At 38.4% G+C, this 18895-nt stretch overlaps 1 protein-coding gene across 3 annotated transcripts in view; it reads right to left on the reverse strand.

The window, feature by feature from the left end:
• Positions 1-18895, reverse strand: part of TTC33 (tetratricopeptide repeat domain 33) — a 32405-nt gene that overhangs the window by 4861 nt on the left and 8649 nt on the right. For all 3 annotated transcript variants that reach the window (XM_059919255.1, XM_059919254.1, XM_059919256.1), the window contains exons 3-4: positions 2054-2135; positions 122-253 (exon numbers count right to left, since the gene is read on the reverse strand). In XM_059919255.1, the coding sequence (XP_059775238.1) occupies positions 122-253; positions 2054-2135 (214 nt within the window). The remainder of the gene's footprint in view (positions 1-121; positions 254-2053; positions 2136-18895) is intronic.

Consider the following 18895-nt stretch of genomic DNA (forward strand, 5'->3'; position numbering starts at 1 on the left):
CTGTGTTTATGGGTTAATACCTTTAAAAGGTTATTTGCTATTTACTATTTACTTTTTGGTTCAGCTGATGAAAAGCATGTCAAAATAAAATGTCATCACTGTAATAATCTGACGTACTTACCAAGACTATCTCTCCTAATCCAAGCTGAGCACGTCCCAAAGTTTGCCAAGATTCCCATGAATGTGGATTTCTCTGGACAGCCATTTCCGCAGCATGAACTGCTGGGAATGTTTCATGAAGAGACATTAGGACCTATAGCCAAAAAAGAAGAAACAAAACCCATCAGTAATATTCATAAATTAGCAAACTAAACACTAGCCAAAAAGAAAAAAATGGATAATTGCATGTAAACAACTCTTTTCATTTTTAAAAATATATTTTTAGTCTGGAAAATATAACATTTTAGTGGGTTTGACCGCCTTCTCTGCTATTCAGGGTGAGAAATTATATTCTTCCTACTCCTGAAATAACTATGAAAAATATAAAGCATTCCCTTTTCAACTGCTCAACCCTACTGCCCATCTGGTCAACACCAGGTGGGCATATTCTGGCCATGGTGGCTCACAGCTATTTGAACCCCAATTCTCCTTCTATTTATTCTACTTACAATGTGTTTTTTTACGGAACTCCAGGTCCTGCTGTCAAACTAGGTAAATTTAAATTTGTTCAACTACCCATCCTGTTCCTAGTGAACATCTTTCTGCTCTAAAAATCATTTAAACACTCCACCAGCCTCCCCACAACTGGGTTCTTCAAATCATACACGTCAGAAAAATCAGGGAGTTCCAGAACCCTCTACCTCAATTTATGGGAAAGGGCTGGCTTTGATCTATAATATTTTGACCATCTGCATTTCACAAGATTTGTGACACCATCATTATCAGGTTCCAAATAAAACAACTCATTTCATATAGCTTGCCACAAATCCTATCTTTAATATATACATATTTAAGATTAAAAATTAAAGACTTATCCAAATGAAGGTCCTCATGGCACTCCATTCAGTGGAAATAATTTATTTGGGTTTTTCCTGGATAAACTACAATCAAAGCTGAAAAAGGATGTGCCCTATGTTTGGGATCATCATCTGAAAGATATGCTAGGTGTGTGGATCAAGGCTGAACTGCAACCATTCCCTGCCAGAAGTATGTTTAATTCTCTCTTGGAGATTTTAAACATCTTTTGGATAATCTAATACAAGTGCTCAGAGGTTTTCTTTATGAACTTTCCCACAAAATATTAAAACTGTATTTTTAAGTAGAAATGTTATTTTTATACTAATAAATTGAGTCTATTCTGACCTTTTGCTATGGACTAGGCCATTTTTAGAGAAATATCATCATCTAGAATCCAATCCATCCTCATTCTGAAGAGACTGAGTTATTGCTAAGCCCACTACAATTAACTTCCAAGGAAAGCTAACACATTTCATTCATTTAAGGGATCACCAGTGACTTTTTAAAAGACATCCACCTGCTCATATCTTAAGCAGTTAGGTTGAAATGAAAGTTAGCTTCATTGTGAAGTGTTTTAAACAAACTTCTAATCTGATGCATGAGGAAGAGCCATAAATAATATGGTGACATATGTTTTTCCCAAATAAACTATATTTTTAAAAAAAGAAAATGGGGCTTCCCTGGTGGCGCAGCAGTTAAGAATCCACCTGCCAGTGCAGGGGACACGGGTTCGAGTCCTGGTCCGGGAAGATCCCACATGCCGCGGAGCAACTAAGCCCGTGTGCCACAACTACTGAGCCTGTGCTCTAGAACGTGAAAGCCACAACTACTGAAGCCCGCGCGCCTAGAGCCTGTGCTCCGCTACAAGAAAAGCCACCGCAATGAGAAGCCCGCGCACTGCAACAAAGAGTAGCCCCCGCTTGCTGCAACTAGAGAAAGCCTGTGCGAAGCAATGAAGACCCAATGCAGCCAAAAATAAATAAATTTATAAAAAAAAGAAAGAAAATGCGAGGAAATGCTCTTTTGGCTCATCACCGCTCACCAGACATAGTGAGTGCAATTTCATAATGAAAGGGAAATTCTTCATAATTATTACCTGTGATTTCATCTCATACAGGGTAGCATCATTTGGGGTTAACTGCAGTGCTTCATCCCACTTCTGAATCGCCTCTTGGTATCTATGGTTGTTAAAGTTACATTAATATTATATTTTCAGTATGTCTTTGAGAGTACATGACCAAATTTAAAAATCAGAAAATAAGGAATAATTGTTTACCAAGAAATATCTCTATTCAAGAACTGATAATGGTGATGTTACAAAAGCAGGAAAATTTAAGACACGAAGGGAAAGGACAGCAAAAGAGAAAAAAGCAAAACCTAAATAAAAAAGACTTTTGAAATTTTTCAAGATTTTATTTTCTGGCCTAAGAAATCACCACCAGAATTTCTTTTTTTCACCAACCTCAATGTCTGCATGTGTTGTCACTCATTTCAGATGTATTACAAAGGATTTCTCTCAAGAACTTACAATCTAATTACAACCCTTGGCTCTACTGCAGCAATCTAGCTGACAGAGATGACAATTTAAGATGTTGCCAGGTCATTCTGTAAAGATTCTTCAGTTTTAAGATTTTTTGTCTATAAGCTCCAAGAGCACAGGGACCATGTCTTATTTATCACTATCAATAAATGGTAAGTTTATAAGATATGGGTCACATGAATGAAAAACAGTATGAAGACAGTGATTTCCACTATGACCTTTTCACTGATGTTCTCCCAGTCACAACTCTCTTCTGAGCTAACATCTCTACCTAGGTTCCCTATAGACACCTCAAACTGAATATGCCCCAAACTGATCTTAGCATACTCCATGCCAAATCTGCAGAAGCACAGTAGCACTTTCTTTTTTTTTTTTTAAATAAAATTAAGGAATGATTAAGTCCTGCACATTATCCAAAGCAGTCACCTTCACAGCATCCTTCCCAAGCAGTTAACTCATGTATACCTGATTATTTCTAGGAGGACAAAGTTCAAATTACTAGAATATTCTTCACTATAATGAGCTGAAGCTTTCTATCCTGTACCTTCCCCTCAATGCTACTCATTCTCCTTTCTAGAGCTAAACAGAAAATATATAATCCACCAGTTTTCATTCCTGGCTACATACAGATGATCTAGGGAGGTTTTGGAGGGGAAAAAAATACACGTGCGTGCACCCACACACACATATGCTGGTCCCTGTCTCAGATCAATGAAAACAAATTCTTGGAGTAGGGCCCAGGCATCTGTATTTTTTTAAAGTTCCCCAAGTTATGCTAATAAAAACCAGAGTTCAGAACCACTGATAGGATCTCTCTTGGGATATTAAGCCCTATCATGTACTGTCTTCTCTTAAATCTCTTCTTGCTACCCTTCCTTTCCTCTATGTATTCTAGTGTATAATTTCCTACCTTCTATGTGAAGATCCAAACCAATCATAACAACCAAAATGTGGGCTAACCTGCACTGATTATTACTTAAGCAGGGAGCAGAAAACTAAAGAAATAAAGGCAGAATTTGGTAGAAAATACAAAGCTGAAAAACATAAAAAAGTACATTCTCTGTCTCTGCTTCCACCTTGCTACAGCACTCCTTTACTAGTAAATAATACAAATGGCAATACCATTTCCAGGGTCCTGTGCCACCGTGGCCACAGCAAAAGGGCGGCAGCTATCTTAGAAGAATTTTGCCACACTGCCAACTCCACGGCTAGCAGCAGGGGTGAGGGTGGGCAGGGCACAAGTGCACTACAGAAAGCCTGCCTTAACTGCCACAGGGGTTGTAGCAATGGCTACTGTTATTCTGTAGCAGCAGGCTAATGTATCAATGTAACAATAAGCTGAAGATTCACCCCACAATGGCTGGCAGTCTTTGTTTCTAGACAAACCACATCTGAATATGCAGAAATGATTATCAGAACCACTGTTAATATCTTCTTCCCTAACAGCGGTCCCAGCTGAGCCCCGAGGAGATATTTGTTTGAAGACTGTTAAACTCTGGGTGAAAGACTACTCAAATTTTAGGAACTACCAATGACCTGAAGACAGAGCGACCATTATTCACCTCATTTTTATGATGTGTTACCACGATGCTGTATGTTTTCCCCTGTCTCTGCCTGCAACAGACCTATTCTTAGGACACAAATCAAATCTTTAAGAGCTTCACTAAGTGAAAATTACTTCTCTATCAAGGATTTTGCCAAACTCAAGCACCTGTCTAGAGCCAGGGTCCCCCAAGTGGGAAGTAATAGTGGAGACATGCCGTCTCACTGGCGCTGTCCTTCAATGCTCCTCCTTCCGTCTCACTCAGAGATCCCTTTGGAGTGCTCCATGCATTGCTCTGCTTTCCACGGGCCCTGGCACGTCCGTGCAGAGTCAGGCTATGCCCACTAGCCTGGCCTGCACAGGCCTGAGTGGCTGGCACACAATTCTCCACACAAACTGTGCTTAGCACGTGGTATACACACGTTGGCTAAACCACTGTGTCCCACCGTTACTTTCTAGTTACCCTGAATGGGAACCTGAGGCTCACAATTATTTTAAAATAATTGTCATGTCAGTGTTAGCTTAGACCCACCAAATGCACTTCAAAGTAAGACATTTAAGTATCTTTTCAGGTACCATTAAAATTCTTTATTTATGAATTCCAATTATTCTATTAAAATACTATCAACTCTACAGAATTAATTAACTAGCTCCTTCTGTAGCATCACCACCTATCAGGTCGCACTGCTTGGATTCATATACTAATGCCTAAAGGGGCCCATTCTTAGTCTTTCCTTTCCCAGCCCCTTCAGATAAAGCAGCTTCCTTTAAGTCAAAAGTCCCTCTAAAAAAGGATGGACTTTAAAGGATATACAAGGATTTCACCTGGTATTGCACTTAGCAAAAAAAAAAGAAACACACAGAAAAGGAAAGAGAAAGTCTGAACTTTACTGGCAGACTCTTAAACAGGGATAAAAACCACAGCTTGCAGAGAGGAGGAAAAGGGAAGGAGAAGGAAGACAGGGCCTGCAGATTCCAATGGACCTCTTCCTTTCTTCATCTGCACATGTACATCTTTTAAGGCAGCTAAGACAGCAAATCTGTGCTGGCAACTATAAATTGCACTGGTGGCTTATATTGGGTATTCAGTATTTTTTAAACAAAAAATATTCTTAAATCAGGTCTTCCTTATATTCTTTACCTGAGTAAATGATACCTATTTTGATATAAAAAATTTTTCCCTGGGTATACAAATAGAGAAGAACCAGATAACAGAGGAAAGTGGGCATGGGTACGTGCGCACGCGCACACACACACACAGAGAAATTAAAGACACAATTTCACCACCCAAAGATCATAACCATAGTTAATATAGTTAACATTTTATTGTATACCCTTCCAGTATATTTTAATATAATATATATAACACACACACAAAACATCTTCTCAGGTCCTGAAATCATCAAATGCTTCCCTCTACAGCATAATACTTAAAGACCGATTACTACTGTTCCAAATGGATCCTCCCTTGTTAGATATTAAAAGTAACCCTTTGGTACAAACTTCCAGTTATAAGATGAATAAGTTCTAGAGACATAATGCACAGCATGGTGTGGTGACTAGTTCACAGTACTGTATCACATACTTGAAAGTTGCTAAGAGAGTAGATCTTAAATGTTCTCACCACACACAAAGAAAGTAATTTTATGAGGTGATGGATGTGTTAACTAACCTTATTGTGGGAATCATTTTGAAATATATACATGTTCAAATCATCACACTGTATACCTTAAACTTACACAGTGTTATATATCAATTATATCTCAATAAAGCTGGAAAAAAGTTACCCTTCGGCCATTACAATTCTCTTTTGGAAGAAAGTGTGCCACGAATAATAATTATTAAAGAAGAAAAAATGTATTTTGGAGGTCAAACAGAATACACAGACTATATCTGATGTAAAACTGACTGGAAATGAGATCACCTTAGAAGGAAGGTTGTATAACTCAAGATATCACTCACATTGATTTCTTTTAATTAAGAAAAAAAGCCACTGAGGGAAAAATAAGTATTATATTTACTTGTCTATACAACTCCCCTTCAGATTTTCTATTAATATGCCAGACGTACAAGGGACAGTTCCAGGTTGGTTTAGTTATCAGAATTAGCAATCTCTAAACTAATCAAAAATTCAAATGACACTAGTACTTTTTAAGTATAATAAGATTATATCTAAAATACAAATCATATTCAGGTTGTTTAATCCTCTGAAACTAGCCTAGGTGTTTAACAATTAGAATTATAATTTTAAAATTTTGGTCTTAGAGAAAAAAGAGGAAATCCTTATAGTGAAAAACAAATACAGCAGCAGCCTCTCATATCTTCTCTCCTCAATCTAGTATCCAAAATACACGCAGGTGCATGCACGCACACACAAACATACACTTAAAAGCTCTGCTTCAAATGAACAACTACTTTTAAACTACTGTAAACAATAGGAGGACATGTACAGGAACACTATTTTCAAAACCTTTGTAAGGGACAAAAAACTTTTTTCCTTCAACAACTTAAACACAAAAATAAACCTCTAAACAAATGCTGATGAAGGCAAGTTCTTAACGGGGGAAAAAAAACAGCTAATAAATGCAGGAGAAATATTAGAATTTTAAAAATCATCACTTATGAAATAATGGATCTAGATGGATCTAAACGAAGACCATCAGTGGATGCTAAAACCATTAGGGAAAAGATGGATGCGGAACTGTACGATGGAAGATAAGGCTGATATTCCCCTGAATGCTGTAACTGATCTTAGCATCACTAAAGGGACACTCAGATATTATATATGTCATGATGTGATGCAACAGAAAGTAAACAACACCATGAATATTCTAGCAAAAAAAACCTGAACTTCAATTGAAGCTGCTTGACTTAACTTCCAGTTTACAGAAAATACAAGAGATGGAGGGAAAAAAATTAAATGATCCAGAGGGAAATAATCAGGCAAATCCAGAGTGTGAGACAGTCTACTAAGCAATTTGCCTAGTTAATTCAAAAAGTCAATGCCATGGGAAAAACTTTTAAAGGTCAGAGAATTGTTCTAATGTTCTAAATAAGGGTCCACAGACTTTTTTCTGTAAAGGGCCAAACTGTAAATACTTTAGGCTTTGGAGACAAGACAGTCTCTGTTTCAACTACCTGACTCTGCTGCTCTAATGTGAAAGCAACCACAGACAACACAAATGAGTGGTGCTGTGTATCAACAAAACTTTATTTAGAAAAACAGATGGCATACAAAGTTTGATCCACTAACTGTATGTAGTCTTAGACCCGGCTCTAAATTGAAAGAGACTAAAAACACCTAACAACCGGTAACGATGTATGAGTCTTGATTGGATCTTCAGCCAAAAAATCAGCTATAAAAAACATTTTATGGACAACTGCAAAACTAAATACGTATGAGATACTAACATATATTAGGAAATTACTGTTGTCTTACATGCTAGTTATATTATGGTTATTTTGGAAATGTCCTTATTGATAGAAAATTCATATAGAAGTTTTCAGGGATAAGCTTTCATGATGTCTGCAACTTATTATCAAATGGTTCATAAAACATATACAGAGAAAGCAAATATGGCAAGATAACAACTGCTGAATCTAGGTGGTGGGTAAACAGATGTTCACTGTAATTTTCAACTTTTTTGTATGTTTCAAAATTTTTACAATAAAAAGTTAGAAAACAGTTTTTAATGGAAAGTTATAAGCATGTCCCCTATCTTTCTACATACACACATGCACACAATCATTAAAAGCCAAGTTTGCTGCTTGATAACAATATACTCAAAAACAAAAAGGGAAAAAAAGTAAACTATGTTTTTTTAAATGCACATCCAGTTTGATCTAGCAATTCCATTTCTATAAACCTTTCTTGGACTGACCTGTATGTGTGCACACTTATATCTTTGAAAGGATACCCACTATATCATTTGTAAAAATTAAAGATGAAAATGTTCTTTTTCAAAAGAGGTAAGGTTAAATACATTTTAGAACATCATATAATGAAATACAAGTATACCTTCATATCCAAATCTTTCCGGTTCCTGATTTCAGATAGTAAGAGTCTGGATAGTAAGAGACCTACGACACAGCCATTAAAAAAAAAAAAGGACTTTCCCTATGGCACAGTGGTTGAGAATCCGCCTGCCAATGCAGGGGACATGGGTTCGAGCCCTGGTCCAGGAAGATCCCACATGCCGCGGAGCAACTAAGCCCGTGCGCCACAACTACTGAGCCTGCACTCTACAGCCCGTGCACCACAACTACTGAAGCCCACACGCCCTAGAGCCCGCGTGCCCCAACAACTGAGCCCACGCACTGCAACCACTGAAGCCCATGCACTCTAGGGCCCATGTGTCACAACTACTGAACCCGCGTGCTGCAACTACTGAAGCCTGCGTGCCTAGAGCCCGTGCTCTGCAACAAGAGAAGCCACCGCAATGAGAAGCTTGCGCACGGCAACGAAGAGTAGCCCTGCTCGCCACAACTAGAGAAAGCCCGTGTGCAGCAACGAAGACCCAACACAGCCCCCCCAAAAAAAAAGATCTCTAAGGTATTAAGTTAAAAAGACAAGGGAGAGAATGGTATATAGATTATATTTAGAATGCTACCATTAATGATGTTTTAAAAGATCTATAGACCCACAAGCTTATAAATATAAAGATGATCTTGGCAGGATATCAAGAAACTGGTGACTGTGGCTGCCTCTGGGAAAGTGAAATAAGAGGCTAGGGGACAGGAGTAAGGGCAAGCCTCTTCACTGTGCATCCTCTGTTATTACTGCATTTGCTTTTTAAGAATCATGAGTATGTTTCATTGCCTTTTTCTTTTCATTAAAAATTTTAAGAATAAATTAAATAAACCATGGATCTGGGAAAGATCACATACAGAAGAGAGTAGATAAGAAAGAGAAAAGATACCACGGCTGGAGTTTTCACAATCTGGAGGTCAAGCAAAGAAGGAAGGACCAGCAAAGATGACTGAGAAGCAGAGAAAGAAAGGAAGGAGAAAATTCAGGAGTGTGTGTGATTTTATAGAAACCAAGAGAGAAGTCTGTCATGGAGAGAGTGACGAGTTGTACTGAATACTTCAGAAAGCTCTAATATCATGCAGGGCATTGGGGACACTGACCAAAACAGTATTGTTGGAATGGTGGGAATGGAAGCCAGACTGAATAGTGAAGTGGAAGTAAAAAGGTAGGGACAGTGAATGACTCACTTGGGAAGTTTTCCTGTGAATATCAAAGAGAGAAATGAGAAGATTACGCATATAAGAATATAAGATCAAGAGGTGATTTATAGGGACTTCCCTGGTGAAACAGTGGTTAAGAATCCACCTGCCAATGCAGGGGACCTGGATTCGAGCCCTGGTCCGGGAAGATCCCACATGCCACGGAGCAACTAAGCCCGTGCGCCACAACTACTGAGCCTGTGCTCTAAAGCCCGCAAGCCACAACTACTGAGCCCACGTGCCACAACTACTGAAACCTGTGCACCTAGAGCCGGTGCTCTGCAACAAGAGAAGCCACCGCAGTGAGAAGCCTGAGCCACAGTGAAGAGTAGCCCCCGCTCGCCACAACTAGAGAAAGCCCGCACACAGCGACGAAGACCCAACACAGCCAAAAATAAATAAATAAATTTATTTATTTATTTAAAAAAAAAAAGAGGTGATTGACATATCTCAAACACAACGTGTTCAAACTGAACTCACCATCATCTCCTACTCCAAATTTACTCTACCCGTATATCCCTGACTTAAAGAACAGCACCACCGAGTCATTAAGAAAATCCTGAAGCCATTCTTGACTATACTTTTCCCTGCTCTAGGTCACATTAGTCTTCAATTCTCTAATTCAATTCCTTTAATCCACTGTCACTGCTACTAGTGTAGGTCCTCAGCCTTCCAGGGTGGTCAAAAATTCAATAAACCAGTCTTCCTGAGACCAGTCTTGCCTGACTCCAATCCATTTTCTACTCTATCTCAGAAAAAAATTTCCAAAACATAGTTTTAATGAGTTCACCTACTGATAAAAACATTTCAATAGCTCCTGGTTACCTTCAAGACACTCAAGTTCAGGCCTCTTACATTTAACTAGATATCCAATAGACATGTCTTGGCTCCAAATCCCCATTCTCCTCTAGACACTCCTTTCACTGACGTTGTACATTATGCTCCTTCCAGTTCTACTGAACTATTGTTGATACTCCAAAGGGAGAGATTTTCTCTGGCCTCTTCTTGGCTTTGCACATGCAGATTCCTACGACTGGAACATTGTTCTGCCCCTTCTTCAGCTAATTTCCATTTATCTTTTATGACTGTTCTGATGCTATCTCCTCCCAAAAATCTTGTAAAACAGGCTTTAATTCTTCCATTCCCCCATTTAGTTAAACACCCCCCCTTTTATATTATCCAAGGAACTCTCTAAAACAGTACTCTTTACTCCATATCAAAACAGCTTCCCTCTTTGTGTTGTCCCCCAAAAGATGCTTATCTAATATTTTCTTTGTGGCATCAATGCCTAACAAAAGCACTAAATAAATGAGTAAAAATAGATACAAGACATTAATATACTAAGTTAATTTGAGCGAAGGGAGAAGAATATGAAACAATAAATGACAAATGATGTTGAACATAATTTTATCTTTGCTGAATCACACTGCTAGATTTTATGCAGCTTTAAAGTAAATTTTAATTACTTGTCCTGATTAAATTCTTGACAAAAGAAAAGATGCATACATGAAAACACTGCTAAACTCCAAAGCTTTATTCTAGATATAACTGATTCCCATTCCCAGTGGTTTTGTTCTATAAAGTCACCATAAAGACTGAATTAATGAATACTGAATCATTGGTTCTAAGGTTAAGTTCCAGCAAGCCTCTGGTCACATTTTTATCAACTGATTAACATATAACCCTGTTTATGTCCGTTTCTGTTTAAAGACATCTTTAATACACATTGCTGATTCACTAACACTGAACTCGTGGCCAGCAGCACTGTAGCTCAGGCCTGGATGAAGCTTACCTAACACGCGTATTTTCTCCACATGGCACATCACAGCCTTCTTGGGCTTAACAACACTAGACAGCACTTCTGCGCTACACTTGGGGGCCTTTTTAAACAGCAAAATCACCAAGAAAAGGCAAAAAAAAAAAAAGTGCAAAACATAACACTCAACAGACCACAGAGAGCACGCTTGTTTTCACTATGAGAGATAAAACACAAAGGCAGAGGGAGCATTGCCTTGTTTGACTCAGCTGGGAACTCAGATGGGAAAGCACCATGAGTATTGATTTTGGTGTTGCAAATACATTGTACTGAGTAAGTGAACTCACAAATCCAAAATCCATGAATGAGGACTGACTGTATTTAAGAAGAAATCTTAGAGCATTTTTGTCAATGTCAAATAAATTGTAACTAAACACATTGATCACCACTTTCCACTAATATCATGACAGACTTCTATCATACAATTTTATGTGCTCATGTGGAAATACCAAAACAAATTTAAAAGCTATTCCTATACAGCTACATTTCAGTAAATCAGCAGCTAATATGTGATTCATCATTTTATTTCCTTACTAAAAACTATATCATCAAGAACGTTAAAGGGGACTTCCCTAGTGGTCCAGTGGTAAAGAATCCGCCTTACAATGCAGGGGACGCAGGTTCGACCCCTGGTCAGGGAACTAGGATTCCACATGCTGCGGAGCAACTAAGCCTGCATGCCACAACTACTGAGCTCGCGCCCCTCAATTAGAGCCTGCGTGCCGCAAACTACAGAGCCCACGCGCCCTGGAACCTGCATGCCACAATTACAGAGCCCAGGCACCCTGGAGTCCGCACACCACAACTAGAGAGAAGCCGGAGCACCACAACGAGGAGCCCCCGCACCACAACGAAAGATGCTGCATGCCTCAACGAAGATCCTGCGTGCTGCAACTAAGACCCGACGAAGCCAAAAATAAATAAATTAATTAATAAATAATAAATAAATCTTTTTTAAAATTTTAAAAAAGAATATTAAAGTTTTCACCTTATTTTATATTGTTTTCTAATATTTATAATCATTGTTTCCCCAAAATGTTTAACGATAGAAATAACTTTTCTGGCTTAGTTTAGATTTTGTTATTGGAAGTTCAGTATATAATATTTGAAATTAAAGTTTAGTTTGCTTCCTTGATTTTGTGGGAGCTTTCATAGAGAAATTATAATGATGTTGAGATTTGACTGAAAATCGTGCGATTTCCAATGTAGGTAGATCAGGTTCCAAGTTTTAGACAAAGGTCAATTCCCTGAATTAAACCACACACCCACAAAAAAACCCTCCATAAATTACTTTGAGTTTTTCTGTCTAGAATTTAGAATAACATTCTGAAGAAAGCAAGGAGAAAATAATGTGCAGTTCCATACAATGAGCATTTAGCATAAGGAACTTAACTTCTCGCAACTTCAGATAGGCTCAGAAAGGAAGAAAAAAAGAAGCAAAAACAAAGAAAGAAAAAAATATACTGCCTAATTGCATATTCTCTCAAGACAGTCATATTGAAGGAAAGGGGATCTAAAACAGGAAGAAGTATTGAGATGATGCTCAGACTGGAGTCCCAGTATGTTTTACGAGGCAAGAGCAAGAGACACGATATAAATATACTTTAAAAATAGGGCTTCCCTGGTGGCGCAGTGGTTGAGAATCTGCCTGCTAATGCAGGGGACACGGGTTCGAGCCCTGGTCTGGGAAGATCCCACATGCCACGGAGCAACTGGGCCCGTGAGCCACAACTACTGAGCCTGCGCATCTGGAGCTTGTGCTCCGCAACAAGAGAGGCCGCGATAGTGAGAGGCCCGCGCACCGCGATGAAGAGTGGCCCCCGCTTGCCGCAACTAGAGAAAGCCCTCTCACAGAAACGAAGACCAAACACAGCCAAAAATAAATAAATAAATAATAAAAATAAAGGAATTCCTTTAAAAAAAAAAATAAATAAATACTAAACTGCTCTGAATTTTAGTCACTATCAATTAATGAAATTATGTGGACACAGGATTAGGTTAAGTCATAAAGTCTACTCTCACTAATAATTTAAACAATTTACCTACACAAAAGAACAAACATGTCTTTAAAAGTTTCTAATTTATTATAGACAAGAACAAACAATTTACGGCAGATCAATTCACTCTGGAAACAGTAGGAAGGTCCTCTGAAATTACATGGAAGTGCACACACACGGAATAAAGGTCATTTTCCAAAGCAAACTGAAACAACAATGCCAACGTCTAACTAGTACAGGATGTTTCTTAGTTGTTACTGTATTGAAAGCAATTACCCTGTTCTACTCCTTGCTACACTAGGCAATGAGAATTTTCTGAAAAATTTCTAAAAAGTCATCATTTTAATATCCCAATTTTTACTTTAGATACAAAAATCATTTGAAATATTTTACCACCTATATTACTCATTCGTTTAGCATACACATACATGTCACAAAATAAAATTCACCAGAAATTAATTCTAGTATAATTTGGATTAAATAAAAACATTTAGAAATAAATCAGTAGTTCCCTTATTTTAATGATAAATATGATAAAATCACAATAAAGGCAAAACAATAAGTAGAACTCCCTTCGCCTGGATGAACTCAATCATTTGTCTTCTTGCTTCCTTGGAGAAGCCTTCTGTGACCCCTTATCTAAATCACTCTGGCTCATGGTACCCGGTTATTTATCTTTGTAAAACTATTTGGAACTTTATATTTATCTCTGTGCTTATTAAACTAAAAGCTCTATGTAGACAGTGCAAGAGGTATTTTGCTCACCAAAGTATATGCAGCTGTATCAACTAACACAGGACGAACTGGGACAATATGGGAGGGGCCCTGACTGGAAAATAGCAGCCTCTGCCTAATCCAAAATTTTAAATTCCACAATTAGAAATGTAGTCTTAAGAGTCCTAATGCATTTCAGCATATTTGGAGAATCTAGCAATAAAAATAGAGTACACTTTTGTCCTAAGAAAGATACATTATTTGAGAAATGAGAATTAATCCTAGTGATCACTGAAGAATTTTTAGTCCATAAGATAAATGTAAAAATCCTAAATAAAGGATTAGCAATTAAATCCAGCAACTTGCTAAAGTACAAAATCTACATGACCATGTAGGGTACACCTCAGAAAAACATTAGAAAAGGTTTCATATGTAATAGATAATGGAGAAAAAAAAGTATATGACACTCAACAATGCTTACTATAATTCAATACCCATTTTTTATTATTCATAGCTATCACCTATAATGTTTTAACAAAATGTATATACAACATTAAAGAAATTTAGTTCCCTGGTGCTATTATCCACTAAGTATTAATGGTATTACCTCTAAAAGCATTAACTGTGTCACCTAAAAAAACGCATTTGTACTTCTTAGGCATATTACAGGTGATTATAAACTTGTCTCTAAATAATATTTCCAAATGTTACTATAGACACAACATGAAAAACTTTGGAAGTATGTTATGTTCTACCTTCTTTCTCTGGAAAATTAAATTGTTGCTTCATAATAATCTTTATACTCATAATTTTCTAACTAATAGCATAGTAGTAAATTCCACAGGATTTAACAGTAGCAAGTCTATGTCTCCCGTCTTAGCCTATCTGTCCAGTCTTTTTTCTCCCCACCACACCTCTGCTTCACTTAGCTGTGTCTTTGCCCTGTCTCTACCTACATATCACTCCTTTGTTCGTGTGGGTTCCTCAGTGTACAAACATGTGAACATTTAGGTTCCTGTTCCTCCCCCTCCTCACCTAGTCAAAGGCTCTCTCTCCTCTAAGACCAAGTGAAAATCCGCTTTTCTCATGAAGACCATGAGTACCACTTAACTGACCACACAGTCACACTTATATTTCTAAAGTAATTTATGTTTTACAAAGCAGTTTCCATACAATTACTTTACAGTTATTTTCGTAAAAAGTTAATTCACTCAGTGCTCACAAAAAGTCCTATAAGATTGGCATTACTTGTTTTCATTTTACTGATGGAAGAAACAAAAGTAGAGAGCAACTACAGGACTACTTCAAAGGCACATGGTACTAAGCCTACACAAACCAGGATTTGAAGCTAGCTCTTATAACTACATGACCAATGCTTTCTCTAACCACCCCAATATTGTTTTCGTTTAATTTTTCTCTAATTCTTCCATGTATTTCTATCTTCTCTTTACTAATGAGTTCAGGGACCAAAGGGTGGGTTTGCTTGTATTCTCTACAACACCCAGAACATGAGCGGGCACACAGAAGGTGCTAATATCACAGATTCTACCTATCTCATTTGTCCTACCTTCTCCAAGAGAAATCTTGGAAAGCAGCAGAGAGAAGCATGGAAGACATGAAAAGAGGACAGAAGCTAGCATGCTTACAATACATTAAAAAAAAAAAGATGGAAAGACGTAAAAACAAATTCTACCCTAAGACAAAAGTAGCAAACACCTTAATTCTTACTTTGTTTCATCTCACCATTCCATGCACAGAAATTACAAGAAATTCCGAAGACTAGCGGAATAGAAATATGGGTAGAAAGAATCAAGAGATTAGAATTATAGGTACCTTAAGACCCTGGGATGTCTGAGGTTTCAGGCATCTTTGTGGCTTTTGAGGAAGGGCCTAAAGCCAAGGTCAGCATAGTAATGGTCCATACAATGAATATTTTAGGCTTTGTGGGCCATATTGTCTCTGACACAACTACTCAATTCTGTTGTAGCACAAAATCAGCCACAGACAATACACAAACAAAAGTACATGTTTGTGTCCCAGTAAAACTTTATTTATAAAAATAGACTAAGGTTTGCCAACACCTACTCTACTTGGGCCAACTACTGTTAAACTGCCACATTTGTCAAATGTCCTTTTTTCTTTCAGTCCTATTTTCTGCCTACCTCAAGCAGGGGCAGTTATCACCCCATGGAGGGCATGTATGGCAATTTATAGAGGACTTTTTGGTTGTCACTAAGACTTGGAGGCACTAGTGTCAGGGGTTCAGGGATGTTAACATCCTGCAAGGCAAAAGGCAATCCTGCACAAGACACTGTCCTGCCCAAAATGCCAAGAGCGTTATTCCTAAGAATCAGGCCGGCTCATCCCACCCACTGCCACAAAGCTGCTTATGCACCTAAGTTTAAGTTGTCCCAAAGTACAAAATAAACTAAGAAGTTCAAGATGACACTGACCATCCCTAGTTCTGTTTTCTCTTTTCATTAGGCAGGCATGCAAACTTGAGGCAAAAAGAAAAATGTCCTCTTCCCGTTGCACTGCTTTGGTTTTGAAAACATAGCCACTGCTGTTAGCAGAGGCACTGCCAAATGAAACGTGCTTTGTTCACCAAGGCATACAAAGGTTTAAAGGAACAAGAGAGCTGCTTTCCACTGGCTAAAGAGAAGCAAGAACTGGTGGGCATTTACTTCACTACTGTGGGCTTGGTGAATTCCCTCCCCTCCCTCATTTCTCATTTCCTCTTTGATTTACTTCTCCTGGCCTACAAATAAAAGGTGGCACCATCTAGTTCCTCCACTTCTGGATCACAGGAAATTTGGCACCTAATAAATCAATGGTCTCTCGTAAGCTCCACAGCATATCTCTTAATTCAACTTTGGTTTGGAACACACCGAACAGGCACAGCCCTACTGCAGCTGCTGGATAGGAAACATTAAAAGATAAAAACTTGGTTTAAAGTCACTCTGGTTAATAAGTGACCAAAGTCTGATTCAGCCAGTTTAAAGACAACCTTAACAGTATGCAACCGAACTAGCACAAAGACGGAAGCAGAGTGAATAGTTCCAGGGACTGCCCAAGGGTGGGGTGAGATAATACCCTACACTGAGGTAAAGAACAGCTGGTCACAAAGCACCGAGCTGACTTTGTGACCACCTAGAGGGGTGGGATAGGGAGGGTTGGAGGGAGACGCAAGAGAGAGGAGATATGGGGATATATGTATATGTATAGCTGATTCACTTTGGTATAAAGCAGAAACTAACACACCACTGTAAAGCAATTATACTCCAACAAAGATGTTAAAAAAATTTTTTTTAATAAATTAAAAAAAAAAAAGAACAGCTGGTGACCAAGCCAAATAAGTCAGCACGCTTATCACCAGATAGAAATATCAAAGTGTTTAGCTACTTTGCTCCCAATTATATTTGTAATTTACTGTAGCATCAAGTTTAATGAGCTATATAGTTACCAGCTTATTTATTTAATAAACGTTTATTGAGCACCAGAGCAGAATACTACTCTGGGTCAGGTAGTATTCTAGGTACTGAGGGTGCAGCATTCAATAAGACATAAAAGGACCCTACTACTCTTCTAGAGCTTACATTCTAGACTGTATATGTGTGTGAAGAATGCACAGAAAGACAACAAACGTAAGTTAAAACATGGTTAAGTGCCATGATGAAAAACACATGGACGGATGTGACGGGGGTGAATGCATGGTCAGAAAAGGTCTCTCTGGGAAGGCATCTGAGCTGAGAGCTGAATGACAAAAAGCGGCCAGCCAATGGAAAATCTGGAGAAGTTCATTCCAGACAAAGGAAGAGCCCAAGGCAGGATCAAACACCCCATTTTTTGAGGCAAGAAAAGAAAACGAGCACGGCTATAGAAGAAGGAGGAAGGGGATTGCGAGGCCAGAGAGGTAGTCCAAAGCCATGATCATGAAACTAGTAGTCCATAGTTGTGAGTGTGGATTTCACTGTATGAGGGATGAATCCATAAAGTTTCCATGCAACACAGAGACATGAATTGCTTTACATTTTGAAAAGATCAGTCAGGCCCAGGGGAGGAGAATGAACTGTAGGGGTACAAGAATGAGCACAGGGAGGCCTGTTAGTTAGGAGACTACCAGAGTAATCTAGGTAAGAGCTGACAGTAGATTAGACTAGGATGACAGCCATGAAAACAGAAGGGAGGATAAAAGTGATTTAGAATATATTAAAAAGTAAAATCATCTCAACTTGGATTGGATATGAGGAGTGAAGAAAAGAAAGGAATCCAGGATGATATCTTAGCTTGGGTTACCTGGGAAATAAAGCCTGAGGCCTAAGCTATATTATAGGCTAACGCTGTGTTGGGAGTAGGATCCAAGGGAAGCAAGAGTAAGGGGAAAAAAAAAAGAAAGAAAAGTGAGGCAGGAAGGAGGGAGAATAAATATAAGGCATATGTTAAGCTGACAAGAGCTTCAAAACAAACACAGATGATTGTTAATCTTGTAGAACTTCTTCAGAGACAGTATGAAACCTCTTTGTATTGGAAACAGTCCAGTGGGGAAAGGAGGAAAAAGAATTTATCTGCAGCCTCCCTCCCATATCCTGTCTCCCCTAGATCAAAGTCAGCCCCACAAGTCTTTAACCCACTCACACTTGTGGGTGTGTGACCCAGTCCCTCTAAAGCACCTATAGGTCCAACCTGGCCAGTGTCAAGGTGTGATGGTCTTTCATTATCAGTTAGCACCGTACATAGGGGCTCTCTGGTCTGTGCTGACAGCAGCAGCTGCCAGGACTTTATGGTAATAAGAATATTTGTAAGAACCTATAATGAAAAATAATCTGAAAAAAAATATATATATATAAACTGAATAACTTTGCTGTATTCCTGAAACTAACACAACATTGCAAATCAACTGCACTTCAATTTTTAAAAGACATAAAAAAAAAAGAATACCATGAGCTGTCTCAAGGGCAGGGTTTTGGAGGTGAGTGGGGCTGATTAGCTCTGGAATGGCACATAAACCAGCAGAGATGACTCCTGGCTTTTGGGCTTCAGTAATTGGGTAAATGGTGGCACCTTTTATTACTGACATGGGCAAGACTGGAAAGGACCAG

Source organism: Balaenoptera ricei, chromosome 3, assembly GCF_028023285.1.
Source record: "Balaenoptera ricei isolate mBalRic1 chromosome 3, mBalRic1.hap2, whole genome shotgun sequence".
Lineage (NCBI taxonomy): Eukaryota > Metazoa > Chordata > Mammalia > Artiodactyla > Balaenopteridae > Balaenoptera > Balaenoptera ricei.